General features: G+C 36.3%; 2 protein-coding genes across 2 annotated transcripts in view; both read right to left on the bottom strand.

Moving 5' to 3' along the window:
- vash2 (vasohibin 2) overlaps positions 1-8,756 on the bottom strand; it is a 38,476-nt gene extending 29,720 nt beyond the window's left edge. Inside the window, exon 1 of the mRNA XM_067418658.1 lies at positions 7,939-8,756. Within this exon, the coding sequence (XP_067274759.1) occupies positions 7,939-8,256 (318 nt within the window). The 5' untranslated portion in view covers positions 8,257-8,756. The remainder of the gene's footprint in view (positions 1-7,938) is intronic.
- A 1,523-nt stretch (positions 8,757-10,279) lies between these two features.
- On the bottom strand, positions 10,280-25,063 carry flvcr1 (FLVCR choline and heme transporter 1). Its single transcript, XM_067417892.1, has 10 exons — positions 24,006-25,063; positions 23,029-23,173; positions 22,473-22,613; positions 21,576-21,643; positions 18,641-18,744; positions 17,777-17,887; positions 16,666-16,771; positions 16,327-16,438; positions 16,180-16,244; positions 10,280-12,222 (listed from the first exon to the last, which is right to left on the bottom strand). Exons 1-10 carry the CDS (start codon positions 24,663-24,665, stop codon positions 12,139-12,141), a joined length of 1,596 nt encoding a protein of 531 aa, XP_067273993.1. The 5' UTR covers positions 24,666-25,063; the 3' UTR covers positions 10,280-12,138.
- Positions 25,064-25,849: the final 786 nt, after the last annotated feature.

Raw genomic sequence — 25,849 nt, 5'->3', positions numbered from 1 at the left:
AATAGGTGTGTATGTCTTTCAGGAGATTTAATTATCCTGCAAAGCTGTTGTTGAAAATAAGAACTTGTTCTTAAGTATACCTTTTTTTTGTAAAAAAAATTAATAATAATAATAAAAAATTTACCCCCCCCCCATAACCCAAACCCCCGATTCATCCACTCATTTTGTTGATGATTTTTCCATAAAAATATTAAGCACCACACATATTTCTTAAGTGTGGGAAAAAGTCTACCTTACTAGTTGTTGCTGTAATACTGACACTACACTTGGCAGTAGGGGAAGGAATGCAGAATAAAAATGTTTTTTTTTTTTTAATGGAAGGAGTCACTTATTTTTATCCAGCTTAAGTTGGCAAACCCTTTCTAGTCTTGTAACCAAAAGGAGGTTCGTCAATCGGATTCTGATGTCTTTCAATGTCATCCATAGAAACAGTGCCTCATTGATCATTGCAACCTTACAATGACACTTCTAACTGCAAAAGGGCAGCGAAGAGAATTAGCGATGAACAAAGCTCGTCCTCTCGCACACAAGCCTCCATTCAGAAGACGAAAAGAAGCAATAAATGAAAACTAGAAAAAAAGGGCTGTCCTCTAACTGAAACATGCTCTTTACTACAGCATATTAACAGCATCAATCTAAAGCTTCACACAAAAATGCAGGCAGAATTAAACACATGTTGCAGGACAGCTGAGGAGACAAGAGCTACTGGGTCACAGGAGGAAATGAGAAAGAGAATCATCTCCCGTTTCCTCTTTATCTAAATGCACAGAGCGAGAGAATGTGGGACGTTAGAAAGGCAGGGAAGTTAAGTCTTGTCTGTGCTGACTTTTGAAGCTTTTGAATGCATGATAAAGAAACATAAATGCAATGTACTCTGCAGGGCTGGTGCCACAGAAAAATGGATTTTAATGATGAAATAGAACTATTAATTAGAACCACAGTCATAGGCTTTTTAGCCTTTAATATTAGGCTAATATAGCAACATGTGGTTAAAGATATGGTAGGCAATTTGTTTTATAAACACCTCTCTTCCCATCCTGATAGCAGTCAACAATAGAAGTGGTCTTAATATAAAACATATATCTTCTGTCTGTGGAAGTCACAGGACCAAAAAATGTCCAATCATTGCATGTGGTCCTACCTGCCTGTCAACAAAGTGTTTTCATACCTCTTTAGGTTGTTTATGTTCATTATTATTTTAATGTTATGTGCATAGAGAAAGGAATTTAACTCTGTCTCTTGTGTTGTGATGCTGCTGTGTACATTGCGTTCATGTTTTTTGGAGGTGGCGGGGCTTTGAAGAGCCCTCTGAGGGGTTGAGACAAGGTTGCTATTGCTAGCCTGTCCGAAATTGTCAACCCTACCTTTAAAGAGAGTCTGTTTCACGAAGTCAGATTTTTATTGGCTGTAGAGACGACTCACTGACAGAGTCGTCAAGTAATCAGTTATGTCACAATAAAGACGTAACTTCACATGAATGAAACAAAACAGCCATGAATGAGAGCATGTTGGAAGTAAAAGCACCGAATTTCTTTCTTTCTGTGTGTTTATGCTCAGTTGCATTCAGCCGTTCACTCAACAAGTTGTTGCTCCAGCATATATGCTAACGTTACCGTAGGCTATGTAGGCTAAACAAGACCGTCTCGTTTAAAACTCCTTAAATTATATTAACGTCTGCTATATAACGTTTATATAATAAACATCTTATTAATTACAGCTCCGTGAAAATGAATTATTAGGCCACCATGAATGAGAGCATGTTGGAAAGCGCTAAACTTATTTCTCTCTCTGTGTTGTTTATGCCCTGTCGCATTCTCTCACGGAGTTGCTGCTCCAGCATAGGATAGTCACCGTATGCAAGACCGACTCGTTTAAAACTCCTAGCTATATTAACGTCTGCTATATAACATTTATATAATAAATATCTAATTAATTACAGCTCCGTTAAAATGTATTATTAGGCCTATCTCCGCGAGATGTGTAAGTTAAACGCAGAGATGAAAACAGCGCTGTCGTCAGAATTTCATAGACATACAGAAACATTCATTTTGATACCGTACTAGATGAGATAAGAAAAAGAAACAAACCCCCGAATACATCATAGCTTTTACAATTCCAGAGAATATTCAATCTTTAGTCTATTAAACACATAAACCTTTTAAAACTACGTAGTTTAAAAAAAATGAATGCTTATATTTATGCTCATAGTTATGGGGATTTGATAGACTCAACTCTCAATTATGTACTCCATTTGAAAATATTAGACTTTATATATGTATTTTGCCTGTTGTTAATATGGCTGCATTTATGAATAAATAGTTGAAACAGCATTACTGTTAAAAGGACTGTGCTGTATTTAAAAAAAAGCAAATTTTTCCAGACTATTTATTGATGTAGATGTCTTTTGTTCTGTATGTAAGGGAGTGAAACCGCAAAAATTACAGTGTTTAAAAAGCGCAGTTCAGTGCTGTTGCTGTAATTGTAAAAAAACAGAAATAACACAATAAATAAAGATCGGTTCTATATATCGGGTTATCGGCACATAAACATCCAAATAATCGGTATCGGTATCGGTTATAAAAAAATCAATATCGGTCGATCACTAGTGATATGGTAACATAGTCTGTATTCATGGTAAAACTGCTGAAATTGTGTATCCAAGACGCATTTATAGAAATAAAAGTACAAAAGCGGTCACTTGGGTGGTACCCCTTTAAACTGAGAGATTGCATATTAGTAACTCAAAAGTACATATTGGTACCAAAAATGTACCTATAAGTACCTAAATCGTACCGTCTAGTGCAAGCTTTTGTACATTTTTTTCTGATGGTTTAAAACTTGTTTATTTCATGGATATCATTCAAAGATTTTATAGGAAGACGGTGCACTCCAATTACTTGAATGGAAGGGAGAAAGTGCAACACCAAATATGGTGATTAAGCCCCGCCTTCTAAATGAAAGAGCCAATCGTTGATTGGTAAAGTCATTGTTTTCTGCCGATGAATGTTAGGACTGCGCATCCGTATTTGCCTTGTCCACGCTTTTGTTATGATTCGAGCATTTAGAAACAAAATGTATGAGACAGTTGTTGTCAAATTTCATTGCTGATTTCAAATATATAATTTAATAATAAGCTTGGCGAACAGTTTTAGAGAATTTGATGATCCCATTGAAAGAGATAGAAGCCGAGAGCTGTTTCAAAGATGGCCTCAGAGTGAAATGACTTGTCTTAAAGAAACTTATCAGTCAAATGTTGGCTTGGCAATTGTGAACTTTTTGTTTTAGGTAATAATTTTCAATGCTCTGTCTGCTGTATGCTCAGTTGTTGTTTTTTTGTCTAAATCTGCACCAGTATTATGATAGCAGAAAAAAAATGCTGTAGTTCTGAGTATCTTTTTTAAGACAGACGTGCTGCCTGCAAACACACACCTTCTTTCTCAGCTTAAATATAGAGGTGTTTAGAAACCTGAGGTGTGACAAACGTCGTAAGAACTTACAGCCTTATTAAAATTGTGTTTTTGACTGACTCACTGACAAGTCGAAGACATTTGTCAGACTAACATTTTCTCAACTATAAAAGTCAAATATCTTTAAAATAATTTGCTTAACTTCCTTAAGTTATGTTTATTTTATTATATGTGCCCTCTACCAAACTAATTTGTACAAAAAATACATTTATTTGGACACACACACACACTTATGTCAACAACAAATGTTATAGGAAGCATCCTTACTTGATTTGAAATATTAATTTTACTTTCCTAACTATGCAAGATCATATTGGTTGCATTTTTATTATTTATTTACACTACCATTCAAATTTTTTGAGTTAATGCTATATTTAAAATCAATAAAGACTTACATTTTTACTGTATTTGTTATCAAATAAACACAGTACTGACAAGCATAAGAGGCTTGTTTCACTACTAGAACAATGTTATATATTTTGTATACCGGTATTCATACATTTGTGTACTTACATTATCCTAAATGTTTCCAAGAAAGTTTAAATCCAGAGAAATAAGCAATTTTAACCAGGACACAGACAGCATACCCTCGATTTCTTGTTTTATTTTGTAGAAACCATGGAAACATCAATATATTAAGTGTTTTGTTAGACAGGTGAGCAGCTGTTTGGATAAATTTATCAACAGAAAACGTATTATTGTTATATAGCTCAATACACTTACTCTAATTGTTTAAATCTTGCTTTTTTGATTTACCCCGAGTACCATGTTTTACCATGCCTAATATCGATCTAGCTTACTAAAGTGTGAAACAAGTGTCTCATAGTAGCCACAGAGTGAATGCACAGAGGTAGCATTATAACTTAACTTTCATACAAGCTTCAGCTTCATAATTTTCAGACAACAGTAACATTAATAATTCTTTAATACAGTCCCTCATCCATAAATGAGTCCTGTCAGATTATTTTCCTTTAATATAGAAGTGAAGACAACAACTCCCATGATTCCGTGAAATCCGGATATCATCAAGCTTTACCTTTATTTCTTTTTTAATAAGCAACATCTATTGGCAAAAATTACATATTGTGCCTTTAAAAAAACATAGTGATCTTGTCCAGAATGTTAAGTATTGACGCACAAACACTAATAAAACATGGTGTAAATCGGGAGTAAAAATCATAGTGTACATTTAGCATTAATTTCCTGTGTTATCAAGACCAGCACACAGTTGAGAAGCACTGCTTGAAATTATCTTACCACAGTGATGGCATCAGTTCATTTACATTCCCAAAAAGTGTCTCTAAATACAAATGCCATTCTGAATATTGATTCTGACCATCTGAATTCTCGAAGAGAGGTTCCACTGGCTCAACTGGGTCTCTTCTACCCTGAAAGGAGGTCAACAGAAATAAATAGGCCACAATCCACACTCACAGGGCCGTTAGCTGACCCCATCCCACCCGTGGGACTGGACAGAAACTCGAAACTCACTTGCTGTAGGTGATGATATAAACCACCGAGAACATTTGTCCATCTGTAAGAACAGATGTGTGGACTCACCAGAGTTCAACCACAATCTGATCAAACAATTTTACAACAAAACATTTTAAGTAGTTTCTATGACTCAAAGATTGTTTTGTTTCCCATAAAGGTCTAGCTACTAGACAAAACAACTGAAATTATGCAATTTATCCTTAGTAACATTCTAGCGAATGGATTATATCAATAACCAAATCCAAAAGATTTTTTATTAAAAGGTACTATGCATACAGAAATGTAGGTAATCGTTTGAAATGTTTTTGAAAGAAGCCTCATCAAGGCTGCATTTACTTTATATTATAACATTTGTTTTCGCTTTTAATATTTAAAAAATGTAATCTATGTCTATGATTTATTCCAACAGCCATTCCTCCAGTCTTCAGTGTCACATAATCCTTCAGAAATATTCTGATAACAAATGATGATCATTATTATCAATGTTGAAAACAGTTGTGCTTAATATTTTTGTGGAAACTGTAATACAAAATAACAGGAATTACCACTGATCCATATAGATCAGTGGGAATTACGCAGATTATTCCTAATAGCACTCCAGCAAATGGATTATATCAAACTAACAAAGCCAAAAGATGATTTTAAAGATGATAAATGATAATGATAAATAATAGACTCTCAAAAATCTCTTTTTAGCTTTCAAACATTGTTTAACTGCATCAACATTGACACCGCTGTACCGGTATGTGCTTAATTTACATAATAACTGCAGTGTCCTCGGATCCAAGGTTATCACTGGTTTGATTTTTTGCTTCTTTATCAATACAGTAATTTATGGGTTCACAGCTAGGACTTTCCCCATGGACTGCCACTCCATTTAATGAATCTAACAGGAATGTCTGGCTCATGTCGCTGTCGTTCGGGTGACTCCTAATCTGACTGATCTGTCGAATTCACTCCACGCACCTGTTCAACACTTGCTGGTGGGGAAAGCCCCTTAATAAATCAATTTAACATCTGGGGATCTGACTCAATGCTTTTGGCCAATCAGGAGCCTTTGTTATGCACGCATCAGCACATATGAGCCTGTAGGAATGCACAATGGTGTTAACAAAAACAAAAGAGCCACTATAAACACATTTTGACCCTGCGAATACTGTCCGGCTGGGCACTGAGGATTACTCAGTCTGTGATTAAGACTCACTTTATCCCCTCCAAGGCCCTTCATTTGCATGCTCTATGAAGCCTGATAAGGCCTGATTGGTTTATGTTTGGAGGTTAGAGAAACGTTGTGATAAAGGGTCATGACAGCATTCTTAATCCCAATGAAAGTCCTAAAACATCACATGGCATCATTCCTCATATAATGTGCATTAACATAGGAATGTTTCTGCATTATTGTGGATCGGATCTCTCCTTTGCCTGGTTTTTAATTCAATTACAGTATGACAAGGGACAATGTAGCAGTGTTAGAGAACACATGGATGAGTAAATCTTCTCACATGTCACATAGCCTATACTTCCTCTGCTTGAAAACTGGGTCACATGCATGGCAGTTCGTAGGCTATTTATATATAAACACTATTCCTGTAAATAAGACTTCATGTAGACCAATTTGGAGGTTTTACCAAAAGATTACCAACATTTCTATATGCATACACTACTTTTCAAAAGTACAGTAAAATGTTTAATGTTTTTGAAAGAAGCCTCATATGCTCACCAAGGCTGCATTTATTTGGTACAGCAAAAACAGTAATAATGTTTACATTTTATTTCAATTTATTAATGTGATACATGAGCCATTACTACAAACTTTAGTGTCTCATCCTTCAGAAATCATTCTAAAATGCTGATTTGGAGCTTAAGAAACATTTATTATCAATGTTGACGTTAGGGTAATATTTTTGTGGGAACTTTCCAGGACTTTTTAATGAACATTCAAAAGAGAAGCATTTATTTGAAATAGCAATCTTCTGTAACATTTTAAATGCTATTACTGTCACTTATGATCAATTGAGTGTTTATTTGCAAAATAAAAGTAGTAATTTCTTTTAAAAAGCCAAACTGACCCCAAACTTTTGAACGAAAATCATATTAAAAGGTACTCTGGCAATAAACTACCTATGAAAACTAACATTTATAGGTAAAAATGTGTTAGGCCTCATTTACTATGTAAAAACACAGTAATACATATGACGATTGTCCATTTGAACACTTTTTAACAAACATACTGTGGTTGTTACTCAAAACCAGTGTTGGTGTACTAATTACTAAGTAATTAGTTACTGTAATTGAATTACTTTTCCCTTGGAAAAAGTAAAGTAAGATATTACTCTTATTTTTCCTGTTATTTAATGAGTTCTGATGTAATTGAACTCAATACAGTGTATAGACTAGAACAATTGTATACAAATAGTGGCATTAACATTTAAAGTCTAACTTCAAAATGCATGCTTTTATGTATCATTCTCACATTTATAATAGGTAATGCTTTGGTCAGTTAACAATAATAATTTATGTAGTTTTATATTATTTATTTGAATTAATTAAAAGAGCCATTTTATTTATATCCTTAACTAGTCGAGGTTGATATATGATTTAGAAAGTAGGCTGTTAAATACATTTTGGAGAGAGTAATTTGTACAGTAATCTAATTAAACTATTGAAGATGTAATCAGTAGCTAATTAATTACTTTTTCAGAGTAACTTACCCAACACTGTTGTCTGGCTATCACCAGACCAAGCTCCATTTAAAATGAATTTTAAACAGGCAAAATCAACTCGCCGGCAGATCAGGCAACCAACACTCAAAACTAACTTGCCAACCAAGAAAGCATTTTTGGCCATTGTTGAATGAGTCGCCTCATTTATATCAGCATTTTTTTTTTTTTTTTTGTACTTTGGGACACCAAGATCATATAGATGAGCTTCCTAACATCCAAACATGTTTAGGTATTGAAACACACTTTCAACTTACTTTTGGGATGTGTGTTGCATTTCGTATTCTTTCCACCATCTCTTGTCCATCAGGATGAACTCTGGTGACGTGCGACCACATTCTTTCCCAAGTGACACCGTCTATGGGAAAGCCCGTCCTGTTCACGAAAAAAGGAACCCCGCCGTCTTTCTCGTCCTCCTCACCGGACGACCTGCCGGTGTTGTTCGCTGCAGTGGACGAGGCGGATTCAGCAGCGGTACCCGAAGTGTGACAGTAGGTACTGGTGCTTTTGGACCGGCCGTGTCTGTTGATCTTGGTCGTTGAGCCGCCGCTGCTGGTGGCGCTTGGTCCGGTCATTGTTCAGAAGTCTTCCGAGGGGGAGTTTCCCCTTGTTATTACCCAGATCAGTTATGACTGCCCAGCATTCATGCACAAAGACATGTTGCGTCTCGAGCTTGCATATTAATGTGCCAAAACCACAGTCCTGCTCAAGTATGAAAATTCAGGTGGTTTGAAAAAGATCCAGAGACCGACAAAATGGTCCGTGATACCATTTCTGTATCAGACTATGAGTGAATGTCCTTGCAGAATAGATTGTCATATATTCCCTGTAAGCCGCATACTGTAACGTTAGTTGTCGATCAGCTCCGGAGCCACAGAAACTACTTCATCCTTTCGCTTAAAAACACCGAGGAGGCAACCGAATCCTGCGGAGGGGATCGCGGGGTGAACAATCCACGGCAGATTAATATTTAATATCTGACTGCAAAGTATTAATGAATGTTTTTTTCTGTGTAGGCGTGTAACCGCTTTCACTCACGGTCTCAACAAATGGTCACTCACTAGCGTTTTTTGATACTGTTATTGTATCACTATAAACAACAGCCAATCAAATTCTGGCGTCTTTTTCATTGGGTAAAGCAACAAAGCGAGGCGGGTTCAATTCCATATAAGGGAAATAGATCAGCCTGTGATTGGCCAAAATGGCGGAAATAGGCGTAAACTTTCGTTGCGTAGCCAGCAGGGTTTTTGTAAGCTTTTAAAGTGATGGTGTAAGTCAAACCATAAAAATATATTAAAACATTTTCAAAAATGTATATTAAAGGCTGTAACCGTAACCTTTGCTATATTTTTGCATCAGGTGAAATAATTATTGTACTTTTCATTATTTGGCCTCAGAAACAATGAACAAAAAGCATGGTATTTTTTGTAATAAATTAGCTATTATTAATAATAATAATATAGTATAATATAGATATCTTTAGTATATATATTTTGTATATTTCTAAATTCTGTCTTATTTTGTCTATCCATACTCAACAATTTCAGGATTATTTTAGCTTTTGCTCTCCTTTCAATGTGATGAAGTTCAAAAGACCCATATAATAGTTGTTGTGGTAAAACACCTATACTGGATCTAAACTTTGTCAAATTATTTTGTCATGTCATCTCCATGTTGAAAAGCACATTTAATTTCAACTTAATGGCTGAAATATAGTTAACCCAAAAATGAAAATTATGACATCATTTACTCACCCTCAAGTTGTTCCAAACCTGTATGAATTTCTTTCTTCTGCTGAACACAAAAGGAGGTATTTTGAAGAATGTTGGTAACCAAACAGTTGATGGATCCCATTGACTTCCATATGAAAAATGCTATAGAAGTCAAATGTCATACAAGTTGAGGGGTGAGTAAAATAATGATAGTATATTTATTTTTGGGTGATTTTGGTATGATCACTAGAGGGCGTTAGAGTTCTAAATTCAAACTTGCTCCAACAAGGTCAAGATAAGGTCCTCACAAGGGAGTGCCAACAAGATCAAGATAAATAAAATAAAACATAAATGCATGAGCAAATAATTAATCTGACAGTAAGTTACTGTGAATAGGAAACAAACTATTATTAAAATATTATTTTCAGAATATCATTTTAGACATTTATAATAAATAAAAATGTATATAAATTTGGTCCGTACATGCCTTTTAAAATTTAAGGGGTCCCTTATGATTGGGGGTCTGTGGCATCTAAAAGAATGGAAACCCTTGTGTTATATAACATATTTGCAATAACAAACAAACTGCATATATATATTTTTGCTATATCATTTTTATTTTACAACAGCAGTGATTGAAATATGAGCCACTTCCAGTCCTCCAATGTTAAGAGTGTAATGCAATTATTATTTTTTTTTTTTTACTTTACAGTGAATGTCCCAGCATCATTTGTGACAATCATGTGAAACTTTGCACAGCTGCCTTCATTAACCGACAAACACAGTTGTGGTCTTTTGGCACCCCCGGTAAATATAATGAAAGATGGCTGTAAAAAAAAAAAATGAATCTGCATCGGTTTATCCTTTTGTTCTATCATTCAAAATTGAACCTTTCATTAAAGTAAAATAATGGAAAGTCAGGGGAAAATCACAATACGAAATAATTGTTTTTGTCCAAAACTCGTTGGCCATAATTATTGCCACCCCTTGAATTTTTTATGAGTAAAATATCTTTGAAGGGAATTGATATATCAATTCCCATTGATATTTAGATTTTTAGCACACCAGGGTGACTAGGAACATGAAATTGTCTAGCTAAGACTTCTTGTTTCACGTGAGTATAAGGAATCACAAAGGCCAACTTCCCTTAATCATCCATCACAATGAGTAAAACCAAAGAATATAGTTCTGATGTGCAGAAAAAGATTGCAGAGCTTTACAAAATAGAATGTGGATGTATGAAAATAGCTAAAGCATTGAAAATACCCATTTCCACAATCAGGGCAATAATTAAATTCCAATCAACTGAAAATGTTACGAATCTCCCTGAGGGAGGACGTGTCTATACAGTCTTAATGCACGGCAAAGAGGAAAGTTTGAGTGGCCAATGACTCCCAAGGATAACAGATGCAGTGCAGAGATTTGTAGAAAGCCTAAAAATAAAAATAAAACAACCCCTACATCACCCTATGCTGTTTAGGAGTAGGGGTGTAACGTTACACAAATCTGACGGTTCGGTACGTACCTCGGTTTTGAAGTCACGGTTGGGTACTATTTCGGTACAGCAGTTTTACAAAATTGCTTTTTATTTATTTTTATTTAACAGTGGTATATATACTGAAAAAAATGTGTCTGTCCTTAAATTAATTCAATTATAACTAAACGTTTCTTAAAGATACTGCTGTAAACTATATAGGGAGTCCTTACTGTGAAAAGAATTGTAAAAAAGCATGACTTACCCCTCACTTTCAATTGTTTTACTTCAATGAGAGGTTTTTGTGATTTTTTTTTAAGATCAAAAGGATAAACAATGCAGATTTGTTTTTACAGCCATATTTGATCATATTTACCAGGGGAGTGCCAATAATTCTGACCACAACTGTAAGAAATTAATAAATACAAAAACAGGCCAATAAAAGTAATATGTCCAATAAATATGCATCAAAAGTACAAAAAAGTAGATAAAAGCAAGTAAACCTAGGCTTTAAGCCATCAAAATAATAGTGCTCTTTCTACCTCACTTCTGAGGTACGACAGTTTTATAAAACCTCACTAGGGCCGTCCGCAACACACTCTTGTAAACAGATCACATTCCCTATACACATTCATAACGTGGTAGAAATGCTGAACGGTTGATTTGTGCTCTCTGGAACAGGTCAAAAAAGCTGAACTTGCACAACATTCGATTTTATCTTGCATGAGCACTTTCAATGGTCAGTCTCATAATTCGCTAAAGCACTTACCTATGCACTACAATTTGCATCCTATGTCTTTTTAGTTCAAAGAACACTCTTCATTGAAAGCATATGAATTCTTCATCAGCCTGAATAAATAAAACGGGAATTTGTGGTCTTTGTGGAATTATTACATGTAGATGTTCCGCAATGCAACAGCAGACTTTAGAAACGTCAGAAAGCACACAGTCGAGACGAAGCAAACAAACATGCTATTCCAATCACACTAACAGGATTGTGAAGCCCTGTTAAATACCTAATATTTGGTCCACAATTCTTCAAAAATAAGCATGCATGTATAATTAAGAGACAGATTGTATATACAATCAGCCTAGGCTGGGTGAAATGAAATCGCAGCATATTTGTGAACAATTATCACGGTCCATTTTCACTGAAAATTGTGCTATAATATCATTACATTACAGAAAAATAAGGAGGAGATTTCAAGTCATCTCAGGAGAGTCTGTCATTTCTTTTGATTTTTGATGTGCTGTAGGAAACCGTTTAAGACTTAAATTGAAGTCTCATGGGGTAAACTAGAGGACTCCGGCTTGGCGTCACAGAACGCTTTTTCAGAAGGCAGCTCAGTGGGAACCTTCAGGGGAGAGAAACACGTGTTCAAATTAACATCTCATTAAGACATGGAAATCTTTTTCATGTCCCTTGAGACAGCATTTAATTGATAGAATGGTTATCTTGAACATCAGGATATCGAAGGCCAAATAGACAACCAATCCCAGGTTTTGAGAGCTGTAAGATTTTTAAAATGTTTTCGAAATAAATATCTTCAAAGGCTGAACAAGGAGGCAAAACAATAATATATTAAATATAATTATTTACCATAGTAAAATCATTTAAAAATATAATGAATTCTTGAATTTTCAGCATCAATACTCCAGTTTAGTCTCACACGATCCTTGAGAAATCATTCAAGAAACATTTCTTGTTATCATCAAGTTTTTGATGAATAGGAAGTTCAAAAGAACAGTGTTTTTTTAAACAGAAAGGTTTTGTAACATTATAAAATGTTACAAAAATCTATTTAATGCACCCTTGCTGAATAAAACTAATGACAAATTATTACAAATAAAAATCACACTTTATTTTACAGTCCTGTTCCCCGTGTACATACAATGTACTTTATTATAATAATTACAATAACTGGGTAATAACTACGTCCTAACCCTGGATCTCCCCCTAAACCTTACTTTAACCCATGTAGTTACCTTATACTACCCAGTACTTTCTTATGTAAGTACACGTAAGTGCATGTACTGTAAAATAAAGTGCAACCAAAAACCCAAAGTGAGCCCAAATTTTCGAACAGTAGTGTACATTGAAAAATAAAGAACAGAATATGCTGTCTGATTTTATATATTTTTTAAAAAGTTCAAAAACAGTAATACACATTATAGAAGCTTGTTTTCACCACAGAATAAAAACAAGACTTTTTGTAAGATATATGACAATTATGAGGAAAAAAAAGTCAGCCTTATATTTCACAATTCGGACTTTATAACACGTAGTTCTGACTTTATATCTCGCAATTCTGACTTTATAACACGTAGTTCTGACTTTATAACACGTAGTTCTGACTTTATAACACGTAGTTCTGACTTTATAACACATAGTTCTGACTTTATATCTCACATTTCTGACTTTATATCTCGCAATTCTGACTAACATTTCTTGACATTATAATTTACTTTCAAATATGTCATGCAAAATCCCTGTATTCACTGTACCTGTCAGGGTTCTATCACTTCGGTCAGTTTATTCTTGGTTTTGGTTACAGAACTCTGACACTACCGATACTATTGTCTTGTCATTGTGAACGTGCGGTTTCGAGTTCACTCAGGTTGTGCGCTGTTTAATGCTTTTCGTAGTGTGGTTGTCCGACAGCTTATCACAAATCTCGGCCCGAGTTCGACTGGAGCCCGTGTTTTTTGGCTTACATTGTTGCAGCCATTAAACAAGTTCTATTTTGTTTTTAATGTCAAACTAGTTATATTTTGTGTTGTTTATTTGTTAAGTTAATTTAGAAAAATGTTTAAGAGCAATTTTTTGTTTGTTAAAGCTACGCTGTGTGATATTTTCCCCCATCTAGCGGTGTAAAGGTATATGACAATCCAGTGAATATTAGTTTCTGTTTTCCTCTCAATTCAGATTTCGTTTTAACTCCTACAGTGGCCGATTTAGTCCAAGATTAACATGGCTTCCAGTTCGACCTCTTTCATGACTTCTATCGAGTGTTAAAACGCGAAAAGCGAAGCTTGAATTTACGGGTATGTCCCTCTTTGGCTAATGTACTTTCAAGATGGAGGGGCAACATGGCGACCAGCATTCGAACCCCTCACCCGTATGTATTTTCAATGGCATATTATAAACTTATGAAAATACTTTATTACTTGAAAGAAGTAAATATACATTAATGAGCACATATATTTTTGAAAGAACTAAGTGTTTTAGCTAAGAATAAACAAAAAAAGTTACACAGTGTAGCTTTAAATTAAAGTTTAAAATAATTTAAGTGACGACCAAGCGACCAGCAGCCGACAGTGAGTTAACCACATGTTTAATCAATTTAGCCTCTCAAATCAACTCTTGACTTGTCTTGCCTATAATAAAATCCATAGATATAACACTTCAAGCATCACAATGTTAGTTCATTTAGCCTAGGCTACTACTCCACAGTAAAAGGTATTTTTGACGAGCTGAGGCAGGCTGATACAGCTTGCAACGCCGCTCGCAAATCATACGAGCTAAACAATCTAAACAAATAATAAAAAAAGAACAGATCTTCAATTCCCGTGGTATTCCCTATATTTAACAGAGTTCACAGCAACGAAAGCAAAATATTCAAAATGCATTTTATTCAGCAGCTTATTTCAAATTCAAAAACCGCAATATGAGAGAGAAAGACCTAAGCACTGGTAAGATCATTTATTAATTTTTATTGAAGATCATTGTGTTTTAGAGCATCTGAGACTTATTTTATGTTTCATTTGCGGCCATTTGCGTTGGCTTGCTTTACTCATTTGTGGCGATGCGTGTTGCAGTAGCACCATCATATCTGACTACAACATATAGCCCATTACACCCTCTCTCACACGTTTATTTTTCAACCATTTGCCAGGAGTAAAATTTACATGTGGTTTAAACAACCAGATACATTTACACTTGTCTGGTTTTGTCCGAAATGCTTTCAGACCACCTTCTGAATTGGTTTGTTTAAGTAATCGGAATTAAATACGTCTCGAAAGAATCTCAGAAGGCATTTATGCCTACTCCTGGTCATTTCGCAACCAGATAGATAGCCTACCTGGTCAGAGAAAACGAATGAAGGAACCAGTTGTAAAAAGGCCACAACTCTAGCAGCTGAAGAAACGTGCGCTGCTGCTGCTGGACTCTATATGTGCAACCATGTCTTAAAAGACGCGTAAGCTATGGTCTCATGTTGTTTCCACCAGCGCAGCACATTGTTTCTTTTAATTAATATAATAAATATAAAACGAAGGAGAAGCCTAAAAAAGGTCTGAAGCTTGGCCCGCGTTTAGGTATGACGAAAATTGGCCCGAAGCCCGGCCCTATAGAGGCGTAAAAAAGTCGGGTCCCGTCGGGCTCGGGCATAAATGCAGCTCTATAGTGTGAATATAGGTTCTGTTGTTGAGCTGTTCTGTATTCTGCTATTTGCACAATTAAATAAACACGCAAAAAAGTATTTTTAACGGGTCACAGACACTCTTCAATTGTATTTTTATGTAATGCCAATTCAATATTACAATCGTACCAGTTAACGGTTAATAATCGATTAATGAGCATCAGTTGTCAGTTGGGAAAATTAACCAAAATGAGCATCCCTAATCCCAACATTTTGGTCTAGTTTGATTTCGGTTCCTGTGTTGGGGTTCAAACATTCATGCTCTGTGTGTTTGTCTCCTGTTGTTAGTGCACAGGGTTATCAGTCGTCTTTTTGTGCGAGCATGCAGTTTCGAGTTTGCTCTGGCTGTAAGCTCGTCTGTGTAGAACTCGCTTCGTGTTTACATCAGCCGCATGCTTTCATGTTGTCATTTTTTGTGTGAACACGCATGTTACGATTGTTCTCATTAGCTGAGTGTTGGTGTCTTTTTTTTTTTTGAGCACATGGCTTATGTTTGTGTTCGCTGGCCATGTGCTTTTGTTTTTGTTCAGTGTGAACACATGGCTTGTCAAGTCTGGTTCTTTGTGCCACGTGCTTGCATGTATATTGTCTACCCGCCCTTGTAATCTGATTTTATTGGTTCATTTTGCCCCATCTGTCCTGGCACCTCAATAACCTGCCTTGTTTGCTCCCTATTTATTCTCCTAGTGTTTGCAGTCCTGTGCCAGATCGTCTTCAAATGTCTCTCATGTGTATCCGTGCCTTGTTTTTTTTTATCCTAAAACAGCTTTTTTAATCCTAAAATTTAACTTTGAACTTGCACTAAACTGATTAGTGCACTAAAATATATACCACTTCACATGATCAAGATTTGCAAGGTTGCATCATGAATAGCATAAAAATTTGACTTACTGCTTGTCCTTTGTTTGTATTGCCCACATTGACGTCATTTCTTTTGAGATCTGATTTAATCAGAGCTGTAAGAGCAATACAAAAGTTAATGCTGTTCACCAACAATACTGATCAATAAGAGAAAGGCCTGTAAATAAGAAAAGTTACCTGTTAGAACAATGCCAAGGAGGATCCAAGCACACAAGAAAATGTTTCCGCTGAGTGGGCCGTAGTCTGTGGTCAGCTGCCCTTGAATGAGAGTAAAAATGATGCCGAACACCTAAAAAATAAAGATAGAATATGAGATAGGAAAATGAAAATGCCAATGAATCTAAACCGGTTCGTCAACAGAGAAAATGCGGAAGGATTAAGTTTATCAATTGAATTGTGGGTGTGTATTCCACCGGGCTAAAAGTGGTTACCATGGAGTGTATGGAAATGACCAACTGAAACAAACTGACTTATTACAAAAATGAAACAAGTTAAGAAAGAGCATGCGAAACATACCTGTGCAAAAGCATTCAGAAGACCAGATGATGTGCCCTCTGACTCGGGGTATGTGATTTCAACACCGAATTCAAAGCCAATGGGAAGGTAACCAGTCATAAAAAACCTTTTGAAATGAAACGTGAGTCATATGTACCTGGCTGTTAGAGAGCTATTTGAATAAAAGAAGCTAACATACAGCATGTATAGACATGTATCCAACAGCAATATAAAAGCAAAACCTGACCAGTTCTGCTGTCTTTAGAGGTGCACTATGTAGTATTTTTGCAAAATATCCAAAATCCACTAGGCCAGTGTTATACATTTTATTCAGTCGAGTACTTACAATATCCCAAATATTTCCAACTATTTGTAAATTGTGAGAAAATTGCTATTTTAACCAAGGAGCCAGGACATCTGAGCATAGCGCCTGAGAGAGTCGCCTGTCAATTTGGTCATATCTGCGTTCCGGTTTCCGGCAGGCGGCAGAAACGCTTTACTCTCTGGAGTGTGAACAAATGTCACAGCAGATGCTGAGCGAACGCACAGAGTAAAATCATAACATCATTTTTAACACACTCAAATTGATCTAATATGATAAACAGAGCTGCATTACCTCATACTCATGACCGGAAAAGTGGAAATAGCGCCGGCGACTGTGTCCCGTCATAATAAAAGTCCCGCTGCCCACGAGGCGTGTTGTTCATCCCATTAACAATCGCTTTAGCGGCCTTGCTCAGCTCCACAACACTCAGTCCTGCTCTGCTTCATACTACAGTAACGTTAATAACCGCATTCATGAACATGATTTCTGCCCGTGTCCTATTTTCCACCGGCTGTGAGGTGAAAACCACATGTCCCAAGATGCTGCGCTCAAACTTGGTGTTATCAAACTACGCTTGTTTTGAATAGGCGCCATCTAGCGGACTAAAAAGTTGCATAGTGCACCTTTAAATTCAGAACATATGCTGCTGCTGACTTGTTTACAAGAATCAGAATGCTTCATATATATGAAAAAAGAAAAAGTTATCTGAAAAAGAAAAAGTTAAAAGTTTTCTGTCTGGACTCAAGATACTAATTGCATTAATTATAGTAAAGAGCACAATACGTTGAACTTTAATGGCAGGCTTACCCTAGGACCCCAGCAGTAAAGAAAATAATAAGGAGTTGGTCCAAGTTCAGCGTGAATGTGAACACCACCATTCCGATAAAAGACAGCACATAGACGATCAGTGTTGTCAATCTAAAGGGTAAGAGAAAAAATTAAAAACCTTTGACAAGCTGCTTGTCTCAAATCTGATTAAAAAACAAACAAACAAACAAACAAAAAAACAAACAGTAAATTGATCAAATAAATGAGTTTTTATGGTCAGAATTCAGTGTGGGGACAAAACATTTCCCCATTCAGATTTTGCAATGGGTTCAGTTTGATCAGGCAAATTCGCAGTGTTTAACAACAGAAAGGTGCTTGGCTTCAAAGTGATTTTTGTGTGAGCTGTAATTCATACATCGCTACACTTTTACAGCATAAAATTAACCTTTTTGACCATGGCATTTTGTTGAAATGGGCTAATGTGGCGGCACCTTAAATTAAAAATTAGAAAGAAAAGAAATACTCAACATACTTAAAATGATTTACTGATTAGCAGCTACTTGGGGAAAGTTACTCTAAAAAGTAATGCATTACAATACTGACTTACTCCTTTAAAAAGTAACATAAGAAAAGTCAGTCAATAAATGGGGGAACAAAGTAACTTGTATTACTTATATGAGAAAAAAAACTATTTTGTTGTAAATTTGAAAAGTAATGTGTTACTTTACTAGTTACTTAAATAAGTAATCTGGTAACCGGAGTTACTTGTAATACGTTACCCCCAACACTGGCTACTAATAATGAAAATCTAGTGCTAAAATAAGTGTGTAAGCTAAATCCTTTAAAGCCAATACTTCAAAATATTAGAGAAATATATTCCACCGGTTTACCAAATATACATACTTATAGGTTTTAGTACGATCCAACCAGATACCACACAGTATTGAGCCGAACATCCCAGCCACCACCAAAGTCAAGCCGATTCTTCCAGTGTTTATTTCTTCACCCTTAAAAAAAAGTTCTAGAATGTTTAAATGGATCATTTCTATCAACGCCTAAAAATTCTAGTGAAACTGTCCTCCAGCGAGTTTTGATCTCAGGATTTTGGTATAAAGAGCTCACAAAAGCAAGTTCAATAGGTCTCCAGTTTAACCAGAAGAAAACCCATAGTAATCATTTATTTTAGTGTTGTCAAAAACATTGTTATTTCAATACAGAAATATCTAAATCTATTCCAATACTCATTTTTCACAGTACTGATACACCGATACCAGTTATGCTCTCTTCTCTCCGACGGCGAATTGACACACACCTGTCTCCTCTCACTCACTATTACTACTTGCAGGTATTGCACATAATTTTACTCATTCGCAGTTTAAAACCGCACATTAAGGCCCTGATCAGACAGATTGCTTTTTTCAGGTTAAAAAAAGGTGAGTGACTAAACAACTTTTGTAACTTTAATTGTAAGCATTTTTCTAAATTAACATGTTTTACAATGAAGACTATCCAGTGATATTTTATATTTGATTGGCCTACCTTATTTAATTTTCTGTAGTATTTCTTACCTGAACATTAAAGTTAGACCCACCTGAAAAGTCATGTTTAATGTGTCTTTTCTATTGAATTTATGTGTGCTATCGTTTGCAATTTGTTCTTATTTTACTACAGACTGTTTTTTCCTTGTTTTTTTGTTGTTGTTTTTTGTGTACAAATTTAGTTCAAAGCTAAACAAAATTACCTAAATTATTATTTTTTTTAATTATAAGATAATAATAAAAATATCTATATGGCAGTACATTATATTTCAGATTCCCTGTGGTATTGAGAATGGTATCAAATATCAATGTTTGTCCAATTTATCCTATCATATTTAGAAATTCCAGTATTGTAACTACTTTTTTATTAGTTCTAGGTTTGTTACATTATAATTGATAATATTAAGAGGCTTAAGAGGTTTGTTGCGTCTACTGCAACACTTTTGACTAATGCCGGGTGCACACTGTACGATTTTGACCACGATTTGGCCGTCTGAAACACATTTTGCAAATCCTATAAGATTCCTCTGGTCCTAGGCCAAAATCTGTAGTCCTTGATCGCTAGGTTTGATCACCGACACCCCATTAATAACCATTGCAATCTAATTTTAAGGCCAGTCTCAGACGTTGAGGCACAGTCCTGAAGTGTGGCTTCTCCTGCAACAACTGTCAAATCAAAAACCAATAGTGGCACAGAACCTGATGACACAATTAGTGTGACAACAAACCACCACTTGCTCCATACACATCATCTTGGTTTTCCTTTTGAACAAATATTGACTGTCGCACAGTGTGACATGACTTACAGGGCTCATGTTTGTTCAGTGTGACAAGCAACAATCGTAAAAGACTATTATACACTCACCAAATGCATTATAAGGAACACCATAATAATACTGTGTTTGACCCCCTTTCGCCTTCAGAACTGCCTTAATTCTACTTGGCACTAATTCAACAAGGTGCTGAAAGCATTCTTTAGAAATGTTGATAGGATCGCATTTAACAGTTGATGGAGATTTGAGGGATGAACATCCAGGGCACACAGCTCCCATTCCACCACATCCCAAAGATGCTCTATTGGGTTGAGATCTGGTGACTGTGGGGGCCATTTTAGTACAGTGAAGGGTTGGACAAGGTCAGAAACAATGCTCAGGTAGGCTGTGGCATTTAAACGATACCCAATTGGCACTAAGGGGCCTAAAGTGTGCCAAGAAAACATCCCCCACACCATTACACCACCACCAGCAGCCTGCACAGTGGTAACAAGGCATGATGGATGCATGTTCTCATTCTGTTTACGTCAAATTCTGACTCTACCAGCTGAATGTCTCAACAGAAATCGAGACTCATCAGACCAGGCAACATTTTTCCAGTCTTCAACTGTCCAATTTTGATGAGCTTGTGCAAATAGTAGCCTCTTTTTCCTATTTGTAGTAGAGATGAGTGGTACCCGGTGGGGTCTTCTGCTGTCTTAGCACATCCACCTCAAGGTTGTGCGTGTTGTGGCTTCACAAATGCTTTGCTGCATACCTCAGTTGTAACGAGTGGTTATTTCAGTCAAAGTTGCTCTTCTATCAGTCGGCCCATTCTCCTCTGACCTCTAGCATCAACAAGGCATTTTCTCCCACAGGACTGCTGCATACTGGATGTTTTTCCCTTTTCACACCATTCTTTGTAAACCCTAGAAATGGTTGTGTGTGAAAATCCCAGTACAGCAGATTGTGAAATACTCAGACTGGCCCGTCTGGCACCAACAACCATGCCACGCTCAAAATTGCTTAAATCACCTTTCTTTCCCATTCTGACATTCAGTTTGGACTTCAGGAGATTGTCTTGACCAGGACCATACTCCTAAATGCATTGAAGCAACTGCCATGTGATTGGTTGATTAGATAATTCCATTAATGAGAAATTGAACAGGTGTTCCTAATAATCCATTAGGTGAGTGTAAATCGTACAGTGTGCACCTAGCTTAACTTTCATTAGTTTGTCAGTGACACCGCTTTTGAACAGATCTCATGACCAGATATGGACAGTAAGAAATATCACATGGTGTGTGCGGTCACTAAACTTAAGCCTTGTGGGAAAGACTGCAGAACATTCAGAAGGATCAAACTTGGGAATGTGCTCTTGAGAAGAGCTTGTCTTTTCATTCGGACAGTAGCAGGCATGCATAAAAAGAGGCTAATGAACTGTGACATTCCTCACAAAGAGACCCGCGATGTGCCTGACACGGACCCAAAAAGACCCCTACACATATGCACGTTATAAATGTACAGAGTTTATCAAAGGTCACTTACCGGATAGTAATAAATTATCATTTGATTGAGAAGTGTAGATACAGAGTAGAATGATCCAGTCATGATGCCTGAAAACATTATCAGATATTTAGAAAATTATGTTTAAAAAAAAGTTGACAATATTTGCTGAAGTGCAACTTTCTACAATGAAATTCTATAATGAAATGTGGCATTACAGAATGTCAATACTGTAATTACAGTATTAATTTAATAAGCCATATACAATATAAAATGACAAATTAAATGCACAGGGAAAATATATATTAAAATTAGATTAACAGAACAGTGGTTTAACTCTATCATTTAATAAATTTTTTATAAATAAATAAATAAATAATATCTAATGAAATACACTATAATTTCAAGAAATATTATATATATATATATATATATATATATATATATATATATATATATATATATATATATATATATATATATATATATATATATATATATATATTAATTCCATGGAAGAAACAATGTTATACAGACTTATAACATAAATGTGAATTAAGGCCTTTCCCACCAAAGACAATAATATATAAATGATAAAAAAATTAGTTCTAAAAATCATTCTAAATATTAAACAATAGCAGAATCCACACTACCACAACTATAACGATAATGGCATAGAGGATCGATATTGCTGGAATCACTTTCACAATTTTTTTTTCCAGCTGATTATTTGATAAAAACATTGACAGCCAATCAGAATTATTCCTGCCACCTTGAGCATTTAAAGTGGCAGACAACATAACTGCAGCGTGTGCTTAGATTAAACAGAATGATATGGTGTGGATGCCAATATAGTTATAGTTATCTTTATAGTTACTGTTCTTGGTACAACGGCCTTAAATAATGACAGAATTTTTGTATTGACTAATTGCCTCTCACCATAGCTGACGAGGAGCAGAATGAAGGGTTTGCTCCTAAAGAGGTTGATGATTGATTGTTTGTATGAATAGTCTTCACCTGGACCAGTAGAAAGAACAGCTTGAGCTTTGCTGGGAGGGAGTGGAGGTCTGTCCCTAATGACTGAGAAAATGAGTGAGAATGAGAGAGACACACATGAACATCTAATTCTGATAATCGGATTACTAAACATGTTGTGGGGGATTAACGTACTTGTATTCATTTCAATACTCTATGAGATATTAATCGTTGTATACAACTCTCCAGCCCATGTTTATAAAACAGCCCTTTTCCATATTATTATGACAGATGACACGACACTATATGCAAAGATAGTGTGCAAGTTGTTCCAAACTTGATTGTGTATTGTGAACCATAATGACATAAAAGCATAGCATGCAGAAAACTGAATTATTTTCCATGATGTGTTTAGACTAAGCATTAAAACATGCATCAGTTGCATTTATTTATCTCCTTTATCTTGTCACTTCACTTCTAGAAAAAGTTCTAACGATGTGAAAAGTAAACGGATTGTTACCAAATATTGTAAGAAGGAAGAGCAGAGTTGAAATCCCAGCTGTTCCATAGAACATTATGCTGATGTTATGGCCCATGAGATCTCTGTCCTCTGGAGTGTTGGGAACCAGTACAGGTGGGAGCAGGAAACCTATAGCTACACCAAGCTGAAGGGAAATAAGCGGACCATTAAGTCTCAGAAATTGAGAACATAAAACAATAATAAAACACCACATCCTATAAGAATAATAAATACACTGTTAAATATTTCTGGCCTCACTTTAAATTCGTGTTTATCACTCACTAAATACTAAAAAACACCATATCCATAACAAAAGTTTACTATGGTTACCATAGTTCTAGTTTTGCTAGTTAGAAACAATGGAAGTCAATGGGAACCAAAACTGTTTGGTTGCCAATATTCTTCCGAATATCTGGAGCAGCTTGAACTTGTCGAATGCTTGAAATAGCTATTTAGAGCAACTTATGATCATTTTAGACCATCTACATAGAGAACAAAGTGTCAAAACAGCTTGGCACTGGGGCAGTACTTTTTTTAATCCTAAAAGGTGCATACTAGTACATTAAAGTACAAATAGAAACATACATTACGGTACTACTATGAACCTTTTTGTGGTAAAAAAAAAAAAAAAAAAAAAAAAAAAATACACACACACACACAAGTCTGTCCTTATACCGGTACTGCACCAGTGACAAGCTGTTGTATTCCTAAAGGTACAATTGTGACTTTTTTTCTTTGTGTAGACTAGAGACCAACAACCATGTGCCAAAACACAGCTAAAGCCGAGTTTTACAGGAGGTATTTAAGTGATAACCATACTGCTATTGTAACAATAGCCTTTTTTCGTCAAATGCTACAGCACATAAGTTGTCCTGACTGCAACTAAATAACAAGTCGAATGACATTCCCACTATGTCATATGGTGAGTAATATTTAACCAACTGTATCACTAATGTCATGTCATTTGCAGGTCACACCTGGTTGCCCAACACCGCTGTGGCACAGGCCGTGGAAACTTCTTTCGGGCCGAACCAAACAGATGCGATTCTGGAGGGGAGACCGAGGATGAACACCTGTGCCACAGAGCATATGATCTGTGCGCTCATGGTGACCCAGAACAGGTTGGGCCCCACGCTGGCGCACTTCACCCACGCACCAAGTGCATTCAACCCGGCCCCTAACAACGCAGTCATCCTCAGCCCCTTCTTATCCAACAGCCACGTCGCGGGGAAGATTAAAGGTACATACGCGACCATATAGACCACGGAGAGCCCGTCAATCATGATGCTTGTTACTCCATAATACTCCATGAAGATGTTCGTAATGATGCTGTACTGGATCCACTGAAAGGCGTTGACTAGCGAATAGAGGCTGAACACGGCGAGAACGGCGAACCGCCTCCAGTAAAGTCTCGTCTCGAGCGCATCGTTATCATGCTCTGCGGGAAGCATCGCCTCTTTTTCGTCCGGTGGTGGAAGCTCCTGTTCCAGCACCTTTGGATCCAATGTTATATGGACCGATCCATTAGAAAGCTCCTTGTAGCCGCTGTCGTCGTCTGTATTTGCTTCCGTGACACTGCCGTCAGGTGTGCTGTTAGGCAGAACAACATGCTCTGGAAGAAACTCGCCTGCAACCATTTCGGCAAAATTAACCACTTAACTTAGATTCTACTTCATATCAAATCGGACTAGACTTGTAATTCTCCGACTAAATGCAGTTTCCTGATGCAGTAAGGCAACAAAGAGATAAGGATGACGTTTGCGGGCGGTCCACTTGATAATAAAATGCTGTAATTAAGAATAACGGTCTGAATTTGGGGTCACGTTTCCGATCACTACCGGCTTCAGCAGCATGTGGGAGATGATGGTGGCGTGATCTGCGCGCATCCACTTCAGATTTGCTCCGCTTTAGCTCACTAGTACAGTAAGTGGATTTATAGGCTTGTCAGGGACCAATGAGACTGCAGACGGGGCGGGGCAAGTAGGCGAGCCCATCCACAGTAGATAATGAACAATGAGACCTGCGTCAGCCTCCTTTTCTATTCCCCATAAGCTATACATTTGCTAACCAAATTTCTTCCCATTTTATGAATGACTTTAAATTATAGATATTCACCTAAAAATGAAAGTTTGATGTTTATCTGCTTAACCCTATGGTATCCAAGATGTAGGTGTGTTTGTTTCTTCAGAAGAACACAAATGGAGATTTTAACTCCAACCAGTGCTTGTATAATGTCAATGAGGTGTATTAAATGTGAGAGTAAAAAACAGATAGACATACGAAACCATATAAAATCCTGTGCCCGGATAGCAAACAGTCATTGAAACTGTTAAATCAACATTCTTTTGTCAACATAATTTTGCACTGTGTTTTTGAAACAATTGAAATCCTGTCCATAGATCAACAGAATTATAATGGTATTTCAATAATTATTAAGCCATAGAAAATGAATGTTAGGCATACAAAAATGTAATTTCATAAATTAAATTGCCTATAATGAATATCCTGCTTAATCCACGTCCAGGATGTAAAAAGTAATGGAACATTTGAAAGCTTGTATGCCTATCCCTAGCCTAAAACACTGACCAGACCACACTATTTCAGGTAAAAAAAATAATTTTTACTGGCCTCTTATTTCATTATTTTTCCTCTTAATAGCCTATTTACAGTTCATGGTCCTCTGACGTCTAAATGGTTTGCTGTCCAGTCTCTCCTCGCTGGTCTGGCGTATAGCGCAGCCACTTTTGCACAGCCTGGGCAAAAGTAAATTGGGTGACGGCGGCTGTCCCCATCTGCTGTGTGAGAGCATCTAAAACAGAAA

The sequence above is a fragment of the Pseudorasbora parva genome, chromosome 15 (assembly GCF_024679245.1).
Source record: "Pseudorasbora parva isolate DD20220531a chromosome 15, ASM2467924v1, whole genome shotgun sequence".
Taxonomy (NCBI): domain Eukaryota; kingdom Metazoa; phylum Chordata; class Actinopteri; order Cypriniformes; family Gobionidae; genus Pseudorasbora; species Pseudorasbora parva.
This window is presented reverse-complemented; position numbering and strand designations above follow the sequence as displayed.